At 40.1% G+C, this 17,644-nt stretch overlaps 1 protein-coding gene and 2 long non-coding RNA genes across 3 annotated transcripts; 2 read left to right on the top strand and 1 right to left on the bottom strand.

Moving 5' to 3' along the window:
- The first annotated feature begins 1,042 nt into the window (after positions 1 to 1,042).
- LOC141786490 (uncharacterized) lies at positions 1,043 to 3,431 on the top strand. Its single transcript, XR_012597794.1, has 3 exons — positions 1,043 to 1,165; positions 1,465 to 1,630; positions 2,710 to 3,431. It is a non-coding gene; the product is annotated as an uncharacterized LOC141786490 (long non-coding RNA).
- A 99-nt stretch (positions 3,432 to 3,530) lies between these two features.
- On the top strand, positions 3,531 to 4,768 carry LOC141786485 (uncharacterized). The gene is made up of 3 exons (XR_012597788.1): positions 3,531 to 3,601; positions 4,241 to 4,284; positions 4,521 to 4,768. It is a non-coding gene; the product is annotated as an uncharacterized LOC141786485 (long non-coding RNA).
- A 7,754-nt stretch (positions 4,769 to 12,522) lies between these two features.
- On the bottom strand, positions 12,523 to 17,400 carry LOC141786483 (uncharacterized). Its single transcript, XM_074665106.1, has 7 exons — positions 17,334 to 17,400; positions 16,809 to 17,006; positions 13,873 to 14,001; positions 13,579 to 13,719; positions 13,232 to 13,343; positions 12,903 to 13,116; positions 12,523 to 12,607 (listed from the first exon to the last, which is right to left on the bottom strand). The coding sequence occupies exons 2-7, from the start codon at positions 16,845 to 16,847 to the stop codon at positions 12,523 to 12,525; spliced, it is 720 nt and encodes a 239-aa protein (XP_074521207.1). The 5' UTR covers positions 16,848 to 17,006; positions 17,334 to 17,400.
- Between the last annotated feature and the right edge of the window lie 244 nt (positions 17,401 to 17,644).

The raw sequence follows: 17,644 nt of genomic DNA, 5'->3' as shown, positions 1-17,644 counted from the left end.
TGAAAAAAGTATTATGGTTCTATCTTTACAAAATCTACACAGTCCTGCACCTAAGATAAGCTGATTTGATTTTTAGGACGTTTTTTGCTACTGTTCACATTTTTACTCGATGTGGACTCCATTTTCACTGCAATATGAACTTCTATACTTCTATGAGGTCAAGAGAACCAGGGCTAAAGGCTAAAAACTGTGAGGAACTATGTACAAAACACTTTATTCAAGTCTTGGATCAAAGAAAAGTGAAGTATTTTCAGTTTCACATGCTCTGAACACACAAACTGTTACTGATTGGTGCAGAGCAGCCCCAAGCTGAAACATGACACCAGGAAGATGGAAGCAAATTTTCATATAATTCTTTAGATTTAAATACAAGACCTTTTTCGATGATTCAGGACTTGTTTGATGCAGTAGAGAGTGTAAAATTACCTGTTTTTTACAGAATTGAGCTAGAGCAAACGGTTGATTTTCTGTAGATTTTGTCCTACATGAAAAAAGTGGTGTTCTCGTCAGATTTTCAAATTTCCGACGGTCCGTGAATATATCACATCTAGCAACATGCTTTGAACCGGGGGGAAGAGAGAGCGCCGTCAAAGGATAAGTTCAGTTCATACAGCTTTTACATTGTTTATAGAATGAAGTAGAACAAAATACTCACCAAGAAGGCTTTCCTGATCCAAGCAGTGTTTCGGGAGATATTTAGATCCAAAATCGTGCAGCGGACGTCCGTATAATGGGATCCATCTGGGCATAGACAGCGCCGCTCCTTAAAACTGCATTAATCGTCCAAAAACTCGTGTTTTTCACCAATATTCCATCATGGTCGGCTCCCAGATGTCCTCTGCTGCAGTCTGTGTCACTCCAGACAGCGCTGTGCGGCTGTAATGACCTCTGAACTGCAGTTTTAGGAGCGGTGCTGTCTATACCCTGATGAATCCCATTATACGGACGTCTGCTGCACGATTTTGGATCTCAGATAAGCCTTCTGGGTGAGTATTTTGTTCTACTTCATTCTATAAACAATGTAAAAGCTGTATGAACCGAACTTATCCTTTAACAGCGCTCTCTTCCCTCGGCTCAAAGCATGTTGCTAGATGTGATACATTCAGGGACCGTCAGAAATTTGAAAATCTGACGAGAACACAACTTTTTTCATGTAGGACAAACGGTTTGTAAATGCTAGACATTTGAAAATGAGTGCGTCTTTGAACGCCTCGCGGGTTTGGGATCCAGATTAATTACGTTAATTTTTATGACGTGTTAATTTGCGGTGTAATTAATTAATCTAATTAACGCGTTAAAATGACAGCCCTAGATAAGATATAAAATATTATACTCCAGTAAACTGGAGGATAGTATAATCTAGAAAAAGATGAACACGTGCCTTTACTTCTGTTTTGTTGGTTTCTCGAGTTGAGGTATAATAACAGACTTAAATTTTTCTTCCCTTCAAAATCTGTCTTTCAGGTTTTGAAGCTGAATGCCTTGGACAAATATCCAGTCCTGTTTATGGCCCATCAAGGCAGGAACGGAGTATTTTATGGGGACATGGTCCATCACATTGGACCGACTGATGGGATCATTCAAGAATTTCTTCTGAAAATGAAGAAACTGCATGAGCACCTATTGAAAAGTAAGACTATGATTATTTATAATAAAACTATCTTATGATATGTTATACTTTGTTGTCCTATAGCGTAGTTGTTGGTGGACTCTGTGTCACGTTAGTGCCCATTAACAATGTGCTTGTCTAGTTTCTCATGCCCTGGTAATGGTCACTGCAGCTTTCTTGAGTATAGCTCAACCAGATTACCTTGTAAAAATCAAAGGGAGATATCGTGAAAACTTTAAGAAGCTTGTCACATGCAATCAGAGCTTATTTTTCAGTTCAATTTTAGCTATTTCATAAGTTGTGTTAAATGAATGCTGGTGATACTACATGTGTCATTAAATACTAAGTCACTTGAATGTTCTCCATACCTGAAACTTCACTATGTCATCCTCTGAATTATGACAGATTATTGCTGCACTGCAACCTATAGTGAATTCAGAAGTCAGTCACTAACACATTTTTTTAAATAATGAAAATGTTTACACATCTCATATTATTTTACTCAAACTGTCTGAAAATTGAAAGTTCTTAAGGTTCTAAGCAAGAAATCAGCCAAGTTTGGTGTTGATTGGAGGAGTGGTTCTCAAGATGAATAAATCAGTGTCAAAAAGTGAGAAAGACAGACCCCTGGCTTTACATCTAGCTCATTGCTACATTGCAACCTCTTTACTTCTAAGCCATTTTAGAGAGAACAACTTTTGCTGTTGCCTGAAACAAAAGATGTCAGGCAAGCATGTTATCTGAGTGGACACCGTGATAATGATACGCCCATACCTGAGTGATGCCAATGCTGTTAATAATCTCAGATCATTTACCATGTGTTCAGACTTACTCCCAGTCAAAATTCAGATGATTAGTATCACAAAAATGTGCAATGGTTCATCTCAGTGTGGTTGCATGATTTTTCATCTCTCTGTCTTATAAACTAAGGATGTAGTATGAGCACACACTGGGATGGATTATCTGTCTCAACAAGTTTAATGTGACTGCAGCTAATAGTTCATGATGCAGAATGCAGGTACAATTAGTTTTTATCCTTAACATAGGAATGAAAATGGTGTGACAGGAGAATATTTACATTTTTTTCTCCATTTTTGCAGGATTGTCTTCCCCAAGTGTCACCAGCCCACCGGCAGCAGTTCCTTGGCCCCCTGAGGACAGCAGCTGTCCAGCAGCTCAGCCTGTGACACTACAGTCAGGAGGAGATGAGGAAGAAATCATCCTGCACCTCATCCCAAATACCTCACCTTCTTCTCTTTCTAACTGTCACCCTACATCCTCTGTCCCCTCTGAACCTTCAACATCCTGCCTGCCAACTGAACTTCCATCCCCCCTCTCCTCTTACCCTCCTCCGTTCCCCCTCTCCTCTCATCATCCACCACTCTCCACCACTTCTGATGATTCCCCAGCCTCCACCTCTTCTCATCCTCTGTTCCCCCTCTCTTCTGATCCTCCCCCAGCCTCCACCTATTCTCTTCCTCCGTTTCCTCTCTCTACTCATTCTCCACAAACCTCCACCTCTTTTCCCCCTTCATTTCCCCTCTCTTCTTATCCTCCACCAACCTCCACCTCTTCTCATCCTCAGTTTCCCCTCTCTACTCATCCTCCACCAGCCTCCACCTCTTCTCATCCTCCGTTTCCCCTCTCTACTAATCCTTCACCAACCTCCACCTCTTCTCATCCTCCATGCCCCCTTCCCTCTCTTCCTCCTCTGGCCTCCACATTGTCTCACCTTCCTTCATCCTCTCCCATGTCTCAGTCCCCCCCATATCCTGTGTCATCTTTGTGCCCTGTCCTCCCACCAAAACAAAGAAAAGCAAAGAAAAAGACAGGTTAGATATCCCTTTATATTATTATGTAGGCATATAGTTCTTCTCAAATTGCTAGGCTAGCCCCATAAGATTCTTTTTTCTCTATTTTTAGAATGCCTAAGACGTAGGAAGCAGAGGGTGTTTAAGTATGAGGATGTTGTCCAATCGAAGCCTGGTAAATGTAAGTATGTTCTCCTTTGTTATGTTTGGCTTCATTGTGAAATACAATGTAAAAGCAAGGTTCTGGGTTGTATTTATTGGCCACTCTGTAACAATGTGTTGCAAAAGGAAATTAATTTGATATTCAGTTTATGGTTTCTAATACCAAACCATTGTGAAGTTTGAGGAGTATTACAGTCTGAGCAAAGAACATATTTTATAGTCTGGTGCTACAGCAGTGGATACTTCTATATTTTATACTACATGGCAGCAGGGTGAACAGTCTATGGCTGGGTGTCTGCTTTCTTGTAGTATTCAGTTTCTGCACAGACATCTTTACTATCATCATTGATACTCTGTAGCTGGTACCAAAAATGGTCTGTGAAATATCAGTCACCCTCTGCATAAGCCTCCAGTCCTGGGCTTACATATAGCATGTCATGTTTACTGAGGGCTAAATTTATGTTGAAGTCATATTTTTAAAAAGATTCTACTTTATGCTGTGATGTCTATGTTCTTGAGAAATTATTTGAATAGATAAAGAATTTCTACATAATACTTAGCTACTTAAAAGTGCACATATGTGTTATGGCTCTGTCTATGAAAGAAAACACCTTTCTCTTAACAAATTGCACCCTTTTTCTTATTGCTTGCCTTCCAGGGCAGAGAAGAAGTGAAAGTGAGGTGGGCACCATGCTCACAATGGTAAGTGCTCCGTAAGCGACCATGAACCGGTATGTTGAACTATCGACAAAAGATTTATGCTGTGATCCAGTGGTTGCTATCTCATTTGAAATTCACTACTAGAGCTTAATTATTAATGTGAAAGACAGGTTTACTAAGGAAATTATAGACATGAAATTTCTTGATATGTCAGAAGAAATTTTAGCCTCTGATCTTTATTTCCTGTGTTTATGTCTCTGTCTTTCCTATCCTGGCAGCGGCAAGACATGGGATGACACATGGGAACCGGCCGATCAGTTTAAGTTGTAAAAAAGTTCCACATTTAATGTTTTGTTCAGTTCAATTTGTATACTTTGTTCACTAATATGTTCACTTCATGAGGTAAATCTTAGTTTCAGCTATGGTAATTTATCCAGTTATTAGCAGCCTATTACACTTTATGCACAGCAATTTAACACAACAATGTTTTCACAGTGTGTGGCCCTGTTATGAGTTGTTGGATTATTAAATGTTGTTTTGGTGTCATAATGTTTTGTTGTTTTGTTTGCAAACAGTAAATATTTTGAAGGTGTCCAAGTTTGGGGCTCTGGGGGTTGTAACAGTCAATAGTCATCTGACTGCCAAAAGTCAAGCTTTGGGGTGACCTGAGGAGCCGATGACTGCCTTCAATCATCTTGAACTCATGACAAGAGAAAGAACACAACATTAAGTGGCTATCATGGTCTTAGTGCACTTTATTAATCATGATCATTCCCTGAGCCTGGCTTGTAAATCAGCATGTACCTTCACACCCTGAAGTATCTTAACAATTATCCAACATTTACTGCATTAAATGTTTAGCCTTTTACTTGTTTGGCAGTTTGGCACTGAAATCCACAAAAACGAAGGAGAACATGGTGAACTTCAGGGGGACCAGTGCTAAGCCACCCCCTACATCAACGGCAAGTGTATGGAGAGGGTTCACACAGTCAGGTTCATGTGAATCCAGATCTGGAAAGACCTCTCCTGGACAGACAACATCTCATCATTCATTAAGACTCATAGGCTACATTTCCTGAGTCTACAGGAAGAACAATCTGGACAGGAGGCTGCTGGCCTCCTACCGCTCGTGCACAGAGAGCCTGCTGACATACTGCATCATCACCTGGTACAGGAGCTGCACTCAGGCAGACAGAGCGAGGCCTCAGAAGACTGTGGAAACAGCCCTGAAGATCATCGGCCCCTCAAAGGACATATACACTTCCAACTTTGTTGTACACTAAGCACACTGAGAGTGACAATAAAGAGCATTCTATTCTATTCCAGCTGGATAGTCTCAACTATGTGAAAGTGTAGGCAGCTTAAGTTAAGAAAAGTATCTCTTAATGAACATAAATACAATATATAGCAAAATAGCATCATAGTTCATCAGATCACATCACAGATTTTTTTTTTGATTGGGAAGAAATAAATAGATAAATATATAAAAAGTTCAAGTTCAGTACAAACTGGACGGCATGGTGGTGCAGCAGGTAGTGCATGTGCCTCACAGCAAGAGGGTTGCTGATTCAATCCCTGGGTCAGGCAGGACTCTTTTATGTAAAGTTTGCATGCTCTTCCTGTTCATGCATGGGTTCTCTCTGAGTACTCAGACTTTCTCCCACAGACCAATACATGCTCATTTGGTTAATTAGTGACTCCAAATTGCCCTTAGGTGAGTCTGATAGAAAATGGTTGTATGTCTCCCTATGTTGCCCAGCAATTGGCTGGCAACTGGTTCAGGGTGTACCCTAGTCTCACCCGATGACAGCTCAGATAGGCTCCAGCCCCCTGCGACCCCAAAAAAGGATAAGCAGTCTAGAACATGAATGAATAAAAATGAACTTTAATGTTATTCTACAGGTGCTTGGCCATCGATCTCTGACTGATCCGTCAGCAAATAATCAAAAAGAAGAGACCACAGCTCTGTAAAACACCTCTGATTGCCTCTCAATACAACACTAATTCTGAATGAAGGAGAACCCTGACCATCTCTGCATATCACTGACATTTGAAAGTAAATCTTTTATCGAGTTAATCAGAAATCAGAAGACACTTGGTCCATAACAGTAGCTTGTCACATGGATTAAGCTGTGAGTGTGTAAAGCCGCGTTTCCACCAAGCAGTCCGGGTCGGTTCGTCTCGGTACGGTGCGCTTCTAGCGGCGTTTCCACAGACTCATCCCGGGACGGATCCCTAAAAACCGAGACGAGCCGTCCCACTTTTTTGGGACCCTTTCGTATGGGTGCCAGACTGAACCGATCCGCTCTCGGGAGGTGGAGCAACACACTGCAGACGGTTGATTGGTCAAAAGAATCGTCACTTACCCCCACAGCGGCCGCATTTCTCCTGGCAGCACACAGACTTCTCTGAAACGAATCTTGATTGCACTTTGTAACAGAGAGTTACATGAAAATCACAGAGAGGACGAAATGCTGCATGTCTTTCATCCATGCTCTTTGTTTACTGTGTCGCGTTTTCTTCTTTGTTGGATTTAATCGCGGGGTAAGCTGCTACGGCGTCGCGCTATTGTTTACCAGCTGTGGCTTCCGGCATGCGGCTTACACGCCGCCCACCACGAGAGGGCACAGTTTGCTGTGGAAACGCAAACGGGATGAGACATAACTGTCCCAAACCGTCCCAAACCGTCCCAAACCGTACTGAACCGACCCGTACTGTTTGGTGGAAACGCAGCATAAGTGTTAAATGTCTAGATGGCAGGCCGACCACAAAAAGCCTGGGTCCCTTTAAAATTCAACCTGCAAGAAAGATATTACTTAGTTCTTGAGAGATTATACCTCAAAACCTTTTAATCAGTTTACATTGCCAGAGGTACTGATAGTAGCTACCAACCTCCAGACACTTTTCACAAAGATCTGGGGTGTGATCTTTTTTGGTATGTAAGGAGTGTAAAAAAGACAATGAAGTGTTTTAAACACTGTCTATCTCAATCTAAGGCTGTCTCATTTTGGTCAGTACATAATTACAAAATAAATGCAAAAAAAAAAAGTAAAAAAAAAAGTAAAAAAAAAAAGAGCTTAAAGTCTAATTTTATCAGTTGACTGTCAAGTCCCTTTCCGAACCCACTCATCTGCCGGCCTGCAGCCCTGAAATCTGAAAATTCAAAAATTGTCTGATATCTAAACCACATACATCGTTGGAAAGGTCTTGAAGTGGAGAGTAACATATGTCAGTATGAAGGCTCTACATGCTTCCTGCTTTGAAATACAAGCCCCTGACTGCTGACTTCTGAGGATATTCAAATGGTTATAACTCATCAACAGAAAGGGGTACAGACATGGTACAAAGTGTTATGGAAACCTCTTGAGCCCTGCTATCACATGGATATAATCAACAGATAAGGGCACAATAAAAAAGGGTTAAATTAAAGTTCTCCTATTAAGAAATTTGATATGTGAAATCTGATTATATACATTGGTTTATCATCATCATATATGTCCGAGTGTACTACTTTTTCCAGTTTTAACAACTGCCACTTTTTGATAATCAAACACTAATATTTCATAAAGAAAAAAAACTACAACTCCCGCCAACCGCGCCATATTGCTTCATGCAAATCAATCCAAAGGTTGTAGTTCTAAATTTGAAGGGAGCATAGGGCCACCTTTAAAGTTCTTTCTTGATAATGTATTTAAAAAACTTGTTAGCCTAATTACTTACAGAAAAACCACTTGAGTGTTTTTATTTAAAAAAATTTTAATATGCTGTTCTATTGTTAATAATTTTTTTAATTTTCTAAAAATGTGAAACGGTCCTTTTACCACTTCCGGTTTCCGAAGTATGAAATGCACTTTCTGTTCTATAAATGTAGATACAGGGATTTATAAATTTAGGCCCATTGTCCACATTTTTTGGATCGATGTGTAATTTCATTGCTTCCAATATTGAAAAAGATCTTAGGTTGCTCTGGAGGGATGTATTGTTTTGTTTCAATGATTTCAATAGGACCAAGGCTTAACACAGTGAAGCATTTATTTTTAATATCATTCTTTTAGCACAATTTTACATTTTTATTAGAACACCAAAGCCTGCTAAGCAATGACATTTTCAAGGATTATCCAAGTTTTTATGAATTCACAAAGCCAAGTTTGCAAAAATAGTCTTTATTATCAAGAAGAAGCAAAACAAAATAAATGATGCAAATTGGTAAGTCACATCACAGCTGAAGACAACAAGACAACCAGACTGATGAAGTACTCAGAATCACAGCAAAAAATATGTCCTAAAGATTTTCAATAAAATCATACATAAAAATTGCATGAGGTTGAAATTTTGAATAATAAAATGCAAAACATTCAAACCTGCTAAAAAACATTCAGTGAAAATGAAAAATCCACAAACCAGCATCAGGTTGTGTTAGCTCCAAGTGCTCAGCTATATTCCACCGTGCTGCCGCAGCACCAAATTCCATCCAACTGAATTCCTGTATATTGTTGCTTTGATTGTAATGTCCATATGAAATGATACATGGATCTTTTAAGCATCTGATTTAGGTGAATAAGTTAAAAGCACTGAAGGCCCTTTGATTGGGCTTCCACAGTGCATCATCTGAACCTTCAGAATCACTATCAGAGTAATCAGCCTGATCATCTTGCAGGAAGTCGATGTCCTCTGCTCCAGACAAAACTTGCAGGTAGCAGCGTCTTGCATGAGTCATCATCTCTCTGATCTTCTGCTGCTTTTTTCCAATGACACTGTGCAGACCCTGTAACTCATCTTCATTTAGGTTCCATGGTGAATCTTAAATTAACATTAAGAGTTAAAAACTGTTTTAGTAATGTTATCAGCAGACTTTGATTTGCACATTCATGCAATGTGAAATTCAAATACATACTTTGAATCACTGCTCCAGAAACCAAGCAGGACTGTCCCTTTAGAGATTTACCACGAGCTGAAAGAGATTTCCAATGGTGGTTCATCTCCATGACAAGAATTTTTTTCTCCTCCTGAAGTCTCCTTACTGCCATGACAATGTCAAAGGCTTTTCTCTTGGTCCTGAGATCAACATAGGCTGTAAACATTAAGGGTAAAAGGGTATGGAAGTATAACTGTGCCATCAGGATTTGAACATGAATTTCTCACACTGAATTTTTTCAGCATCGAAATTGGACTTTGAATATTAAAAAACATCGAATTTCAAGCGCTGATTGGTTATTCTCCTCCTTTTATATTTGTCCATGTTGAAATAAATTCAGTGTAAAAAAATTCAACATCTCAAAAAATCCAGTCGAAAAAAAATCAGTGTTAAAAAGAATTCAACATAAAAAAATATCTATGTCTCGAGAAATTCGGTGCCAGAAAATTCAGTGTCAGGAAATTCAGTGTCAAAAATAATCCAGTCTCAACATCCGGGTAACCAAGGAGAAGCAATCGATCCCTTGGTCAAGTCGTACAACGCTCAGCCAATCAGGTTACGCTCCACTGGTCATTTGACACCATGACAGGTCACCAAGGGTCAATTCGTTTTGCAAAGCAGAAGAGGTACCGTGAGAAGAGGAGCAGCGAACAGAAGGAGAAAAATACGGAGGAAGAGAACAAAAGAAGTTAAAAAAAAACATACAAACAAACGAGACAAGAAGAAACCGGCTACTCAGCCATGTCGAGCAACGGAAGAGATATCGCTTCGGTGAGTATTACTGACATTAAAAGGCAACTCCGGTTTTTTGACACCTGGACCTTATTTAGCATGTCCACGACTCAATGCGAACTGGTGGTGCGCTTGTGGACAGTGTTCGCCTATGGCAACAGAAGAGGAGCGTGTTTGTGATAACGATGGATAGCGATGGATGACAAAATATAGCCGAAATGAGCGATTTTGCAGAGATTATGTGCCGCGCCGAAGCTCCCTTGCCATGGCCTCCGCGAAGTGCGGCTAAAATCGGTTGGATCTAAATAACTTCTGAAGGACTCCGAGCTGCACGATGTTTGTCTGAATGAGTATAGAGCATGCAAACACCTATAAATAAGGTCCAGGTGTCAAAAAACCCGAGTTGCTCTTTAAACACCGACATTTAAACTGTGATACACGGTTGCAGTATAACGTAATTTACATTAGTCAGTTTTCTTTTGGCCGCCGCCCTTGGGTGCATGGGGGTGGGGGAACAGCGGGCATATCTCCACGGACCTACCTGCTTTACGCAGCAGTCTGGTTGTGCACCGCTGTGAAGTTAGTTTTGCGTTGGGTCTTCGACGGTTAAGCAGTTGTATGGATATAAGGACCAACAAGTGCCTGGGAAGATCCAACCTGAAACGAACTTCACCGAGGTGGGACATGACAGCCGTAAATGATTAATATTGTCCTGCAGAGGCCCAGATTCGCCTTTCATCCGGTGAATTTTAAATTGATTTTGTGATACAATAGTTTAACATTCATTTTATATACCACTTTAGGGTTGCGCATGAGAAAGGACTCTTTCACGCAGATACCTGCTAGTTATAAATGTAGAGAGTGAGGATCAGAAGGTCACTGTCGAGTTGTTGTGTAATAATTGTCAATAGCCATCTAATTTTAAACTGTTCAAGTATCTGAAGCAATTACTATTACAAGTTGCACTCTCTAAATAGTAGAACTTATCATGGGTCTGCTTTTCTATGGGTAATTTTTTTAATTTAATTTTTTCTCTCCTAGGAGCAACTGCTTAATCATCTTTTGGAAAGGCTTCGCTCTCGATTGGAGAATATTCTGGGACGTATGCCTCTGGACCTAGACTTCTTGGAGTTTACTTGCACACAAGAACTTGTGTTTTTGAATGCTTTGTCAGGTCAATTGACTGTTTGTCCAGCTATTTTAAACGAACTGACACAGCTTCACAGTCTCATCAATTTAGAAAAGGAGGAAAGAGAGCAACATACTGACATACAAACATTTATATCCGGGAAGAGTGTTCATAACCAACGGTATGTTCAGTAATAGTGATACCAGATGCTAGGTTGCCACCTCTTTCATACTGTGCTGTGGTAGTATGTTGGCAGACAACTACTTACTGGGGAACTTTCATGTACAATTTTTTTTCACATATGCATAGGCTGTATTGACATGCAGTATGTATGAAACAAGTTCTAAATCTTAAGTGGGTTGTGCAAAAATACAAAATAAAGAAATTCATTGTTTGAAATATATTTGATATTTTAACATTTATTTTTTGTGCATCCATTGGGGATAAAAATATTTTAAACAAATTAAACAGATAATTAGAAACACTTTTTTGATTATTTTTTAAAAATGTATTTACATTTTCCAGAATTGAGCGGCTGTGGAGAGACCTGTGGACAGCTGTAACCTGCATCTACTATGATGTTCTCCACTACCTTGAAGAAGAAGGCTTCCTCAGCATCGCCAATGAAATGCACCTCTTCTGCTGCCACTTTGTGTTCCTCCCACGCCTGCAGGATGACCTCGATACTTTCCACAGTGGCTGGGACAACCATTCACTAAGAACAGAGGGCCACATGACTCCTAACCAGCTGTGGGAACTTGGTCGCACACATAATCCAGTTCCGGGACCAGACAGCATAGAGGTTATGCATATGTGTAATTAGAACAAATCATTTAATTAAAGATATTGAATCAGATCTGCTAAAAGCACAAAATATTTTGAAGTGTGTCCACTTTTACTTTATACAATCTAAAATGCTTTCTATTTGTAGGGCATGGATATCCCCAACATTGACTAGGAAGAAAGTGGACTTCCTTGTGATGATCACTTGAGTGTCATTGTTCCACACACTGCATGCCCACTGACTGATGAACAACTGACATCTTTGAGAGATGCAATCAACCCAAGAGCTGCATCCCAGTCTTTGGGCTGTGATATCTACATATCTGCAGTTCAATTTTGTGAGCAATTTCAAGATACCTAAATAAAATGATCAGGAAGACTTGTTTTGTGTTGAACCTTTAATGTACTGTCAGATCAATCTGAACAAGCTTGAAAACATAGATATAGTTCTCTTTCCTTTATCTCAGACATGTAGATTTTTCACCTACCTTGACATGTTTCGGCGGAAACTTCCGCCTTCCTCAGAAATGTCACCAGATGATAGGTGTGACGTGTTAAATCTGCTGGTGTTACCCTCCTGTCAAATTTTCTGACAGGAGGGTCACGCGTCCCGCTGTCTGTTCTCCTGTGCAGGACGCTGCTCCAGGTGTGTGAGAGCATGTATGCCCCCACCTCCCTGTTCATCATCCCTGGGCCCTGTTTCCTGATCTCAATGGCTTCCCTATTCGTAATTCAGGAAACGGGACCCAGGGACGATGCACAGGGAGGTGGGGGCATACATGCTCTCACACACCTGGAGCAGCGTCCTGCTCAGGGGAATGGACAGCGTGACCCCGTCAGAAAAATTAACAGGAGAGTCACACCTCCATAACACCAGCTGATTTAACACGTCATATCTATCATCTGTTGACACTTCTGAGGAAGGCGGAAGTTTCCGCCGAAACATGTCAAGGTACGTGAAGAATCTACATGTCTGAGATAAAAGAAAGAGAACTATATCTGTACAACTTCAAAACATAATGAACACCTAAGCTTGAAAACAACATTTAACTTCAGCCACTATGTCTGATAAGCATAAACTGAGGCCCAGATGTAGCTCACACAAGACCAAATCCAGTATGACAAGTGCAAATACAGGCCAGGATGTCATTTTTGAAAGATGGGTAGTCCTTATAATGCCCTGGAATGCGCAAGGTCTCAAAACAGGTAGATGATGTGGGGTATCTGCCCCCAATGATTTCCACAGAGAGACTCTGTGGTACGACCTCCCATCCGGTCCAGAATTTCACCAAGTTGGTGAGTTCAGCTGGTGTTGCTACGAAGTAGATTCAAATGGGTGATGATTAGTCATTAGAATAAATAGCCAACTATTGCACAAACAGCTTAACTTAACAGAAGATTAGACAAACTCTTAAGACGAGTAAACTTACCATTGGTTATGAACTGTCGCAGATAGCCTGACATGCGGCACTTAGTTTCGATGGAACAGTCTTCATCATCACTGTCATCCTCACGAGGCCATGTGATTCGCTGAAGAAGTACCTATGTTGAAAAAAAGAAAATAGAATGACTAAGACAATAATTTTGATTCTTAAATCAATACTCGTTACACTCTTTGGTCAAACATAACTGGTTGATACCAATGATGTCAATTGTAAGTAATGTATAGGAATACATCAGTAACAAGAACAAGACAAAAATGGACAGTAATGGATGCCTACAAGGTATAAAAAACATTTTCTACAGCACTAAAAGATAATATTAAAATAAATTCAACCTCCGCGCAGACATTTCCTGCCACATCTTTAGGAAAGAGTAGGGCCACTGTGTCAGGTCTTTTGGTCATCAGTGTCCACAATGGTGTCTCTTTAAGACCTCGTCTCAGCTGTTTTATTTGCCGTGTCACACGTCCTATTACCTGTTAAAAGTAAAAAGAGAGTAAGAACAGAAACCATCAGGAAAAAGTGCAGTATTTTTTATTTTTTTATTTTACCAAAAAGTAACTCAAAAGACTCAAAAACAAATGTACAGTCTGTTTGGATAGACATTTATCAAACTAAGTTTCACTCACAGCATGGATCAACAGCTTCTCAAAAAGCCACCTCCTGTTGTTCTCAGTTAGGGAAGGGAGGTCCCATGCAAAGGCCAAGTCCTGGATGCTTTGTTTATCTTTATCAGACAGTATGGATCCCCCTTCAAGCTTTAAGACAATAAGGGATGTAAAATATCTCGTCAAGGACAATGGATACCAGAGATGGCAGTTAGTGATGGCATGTTGTGGGCTGATACAAATACTCTGCTGATATTAACACACATTCCTAATGGATACACAATAAAAGGGATATACGGATTCATTTTGGTGTTGGGAGTATATATTTGTATACATATGTGTTTTTGTTTTTTATAGGGCAGTTACTTTAGTGCATTAATTAGATTAATTACACCACAAATTAGTGCGTCATAAAAATGTATCGCAATTAATCATAGCACACAAACATTTTAATATTGGCCAGCAGGAGGACTCGTACATGGCAGTGGCACGTCACTTCACACATGCGTCTCTAGTCAAACAAAACAAAGCCCATGTGACAACAGGAATGGCATATTTAAGACTTAGTCTTGTTTTATTATTGAATTGGTTTATCTATATTTTTACTACATTCTTTAATAATGCATCAGGCCTAACTGGTTTGCTGGATGTCCTCAACCTTTTTCTTATTTTGAATTTGATTTATGAAACACACTGAAAGTGAAATTTGAGTTGCCTGATTGAGCTAAGAATTTTCTGGACAAGTTGCCCTGACTTTTGTTTTATTTAATCACCAATAAAAATGTGGATTTATAAATCTTCACTTCTTAGTGTATTCATTTGATTAGTCATGCACAAAAATTTTATAATATCCTAGAATTCAAATTCTTTATTAGGGTACTTTAAGCAGATATGAGATTAAAATGTGATTAATTAGATTTATTAATAATATATCCGCTAATTAATTAGATTATTTTTTTTAATCGTCTGACAGCACTAGTTTTTATATATGTTTATATGTGTATCCACAAAATGAAGAGTTTTATGCTCTACTGTTAAGTGTCTTGGGATAACACTTGTTATGAATTGGCGCTATACAAATAAAGATTGATCAAATAAAAAGGTATCCACATTGTACAACGTATTACCGAAAGACAGAAAACTGTTTTTTAATTAAACATACAAGCCTAATTGTTTCCCTGATGTCCAGGTCTGGACAGTCCTCCAATGTAACGGTGGCAGTGTCAGGACTCCCACCAAGCAGAATATGTACAAAAGCAGGGCTGAGTCCCTGAAGACTTGGGGTGCGTCTCAATGCGTTAACTTCGTGCTTCCTCCGTCCTATCTCCTCCACGACACCGGAAGTACTTTCCCAGTCGCCATTTTGAAGACTGTCCCAAAGCGATAATTGCGCTCAGAGGAGAGAGGAGAGAGGAGAGAGGAGACTGATCGGAGGAGCTATGATCGACGAGACACGAGAGCCGGCTTTGCGGAAGTCTTTTCACTGACCGACACGCCCCCATATGGAATATCACTCTCTGATTGGACGCTGCAGCAGCTCAGACTTCACATGAAACTTCACAAACACAACGGAGTTTAATGAGAGAAAAGACGAGCTGAAGACGGGCACAGAGGATCGTTCAGAAACTGATCATAAATCTGGTATTAAAGGGTTTGCTGTGAGTTTAGATCACAAAACACTGAACACAACCATCATCAAATCAATATAATCAGAGGATTAATACAAAAAACTGACTGATCAATAATATCTTCCTGAGACACAATAAGGTGGGTCATATTGATAGTAATATAACCCACTTTATCTGATCGTGAACTCTGAAGCTTCAGAGTTCACGATCAGATGGGCTCAAGATAAAGGATAAATAATTCATAAATAATCTCACAATTACGCATTTTACCGGAAAAGTGATCCGTGAGCTTCTAAACAGCACACAGAATAAACAGAGAGCAAGTTTTCTTTATGGTTACGTGTGTGTTTAACTGGTTAAAAGAACAGACAAATCTCTGTTACTGTTTCTGTTTGATCAGAGTTATTACAGCGCACGTGCCCAGACGCACAAACAGCTGTTAGAGATGACTGACAGATGATCCAGAGGTGATCAGCTGATGCCGTCATCACTGAAACTCGTCGCTTCATGTGACGCTCCGAAGGAGAGGATGTCCCATTGCTCTATAAAACGAATCTCCTCCGTTCCTCTCTCCTCTCTTTATTTCCTCGCGTCTCTCCCATGCATCTCTGGTGGGAGGGACTAAGACGCAAGAGAACGACGCAAGTGGAGGAAGGAAGGATGGAACTTTGGAGCTTTGAGACGCACCCATGGTCCTCCATGAAGAAAGGAGTGGCCTATCATTCTCCCCGCCATCATGAACATCTCACTCTCCACTAGAAAGTGAGAAGCTGAGGGGACTAAATGCCCAGGCTCCCCCTCAAAAAGACGTGTAAGCTTTTTACCTGCTGTTAAGACATAAAAAACATTAATCAAGAACAATAAGAAGAAATAGGCCTTGTAGTATATTGGATTACCAGAAGTGCTATACTAAGTTTGGTCCATAGGTGGCACTGTAGCTTTGTGGTGTTGTTACTTTGTTGATGTTGAGACCACAGAATAAATGTGGCGATACACTGAAATGAACATGGCTCTGTCCGCATTTGTGTTTCCCCTGGGTGTGTATGAGAGTGATTCCTCAGAAACTGCATTTTATTTTGGTGATAGTCTGGCCAACATTAAGAGGAGCTTTTAGAAATTTGACAATGCTGAAAATGCTAAAAAAAAATACATACCAAAATTTATGCAAAACCCTGACTTCAGTTTTTCTATGCATGTTGAGAAGAAAAAATGGGTTACGCCCTCTCCAATAGCAGTATCTCCTGTAAAACAATGTCAATTTTGGTAGCAAAAGCACAAGGTAAATAAGTGAGTTAGATTTTGACAATTGTAGCTTTTAACTGAAGCTACCTTCAAGTTTGCAATTGAGGGGTCGTCCCCATTCCACATTAGGCCGCTTGTAGAAGGAGATCAGTGCCATGTCCTGTTCTTCAAGGCTTTTTCTGATGTCCATGCTGAGAAGTAAGGGACTCTCTGTATCATGATTACGCAGAGAACTGCCAGCACACTGAGAAATGGCCTTGCTGGGGTCAGTGATGGTTAACCAGTCTAATATGAAAACAAAGGAAATAAGGTTGTTTCATTACCAATATTTGTTGTTGAGACAGCAAAAAGAATTCAAAATTTCAGATGTAACATTATATCTTCCTTAACTTTCCTATGCTACTGCTAAGCCTGAACAGCACCTACCATCTGTAATAGCTGTAGAAGATCTGGATGGTCCAGGCATTGCTTCTTGGTCTCCCTCAAATGTAACGCTTTCATGTGTCACCTCTTTCCCTGCCCTTCTACCCTCACAAAATTATTTTTGTTACAACTGTAGAATAGGCAGGACAAAGACTGAAAAGACAATGAGAATAAAAAGTACATAGATACCTTTCCACACACGAGGAAGTATGTACCTCAATGATATCAGTAGGAATCATCTTCGTGCAGACAGGACATTCCTGCACACCTGCTGATTAGAGGTTGAGAAGAGTGTTATTTTCAAAAAAGGGGTTTCTGTTTTTTCAATACCAATTCTCACAAAAGCTGAACATTAAGAGTTCTTACACTGTCTCTCTTCAAGCCGACTGGTTTCCCCATTGGCCAGGTTATCGTCGCTACAGAAATCCATGACGTCACAAGATTTGATGTGCTCTGTCAGGAGTGGAAGGGGAACTTCTAATCCACACTTCTGACATGTG

The sequence above is a fragment of the Halichoeres trimaculatus genome, unplaced genomic scaffold (assembly GCF_033239565.1).
Source record: "Halichoeres trimaculatus isolate MK-OKI-2021-1 unplaced genomic scaffold, fHalTri1.1 fHalTri1_scaffold_34, whole genome shotgun sequence".
Lineage (NCBI taxonomy): Eukaryota > Metazoa > Chordata > Actinopteri > Labriformes > Labridae > Halichoeres > Halichoeres trimaculatus.
Note: the sequence above shows the minus strand (reverse complement) of the source record. Positions and strands in the feature narration are given on the sequence as shown.

Excerpts from the sequence above, each read along its gene's own strand:
- LOC141786483 (XM_074665106.1), bottom strand. The coding sequence starts at position 16,847 with ATGTGGAATGGGGACGACCCCTCAATTGCAAACTTGAAG. Across the intron at positions 13,344-13,578 it reads CAGGAAATGTCTGCGCGGAG|GTACTTCTTCAGCGAATCAC; the intron begins GTTGAATTTATT and ends TTTTCAACATAG. Across the intron at positions 12,608-12,902 it reads CATACTGGATTTGGTCTTGT|GACGCTGCTCCAGGTGTGTG; the intron begins GTGAGCTACATC and ends TCCCCTGAGCAG.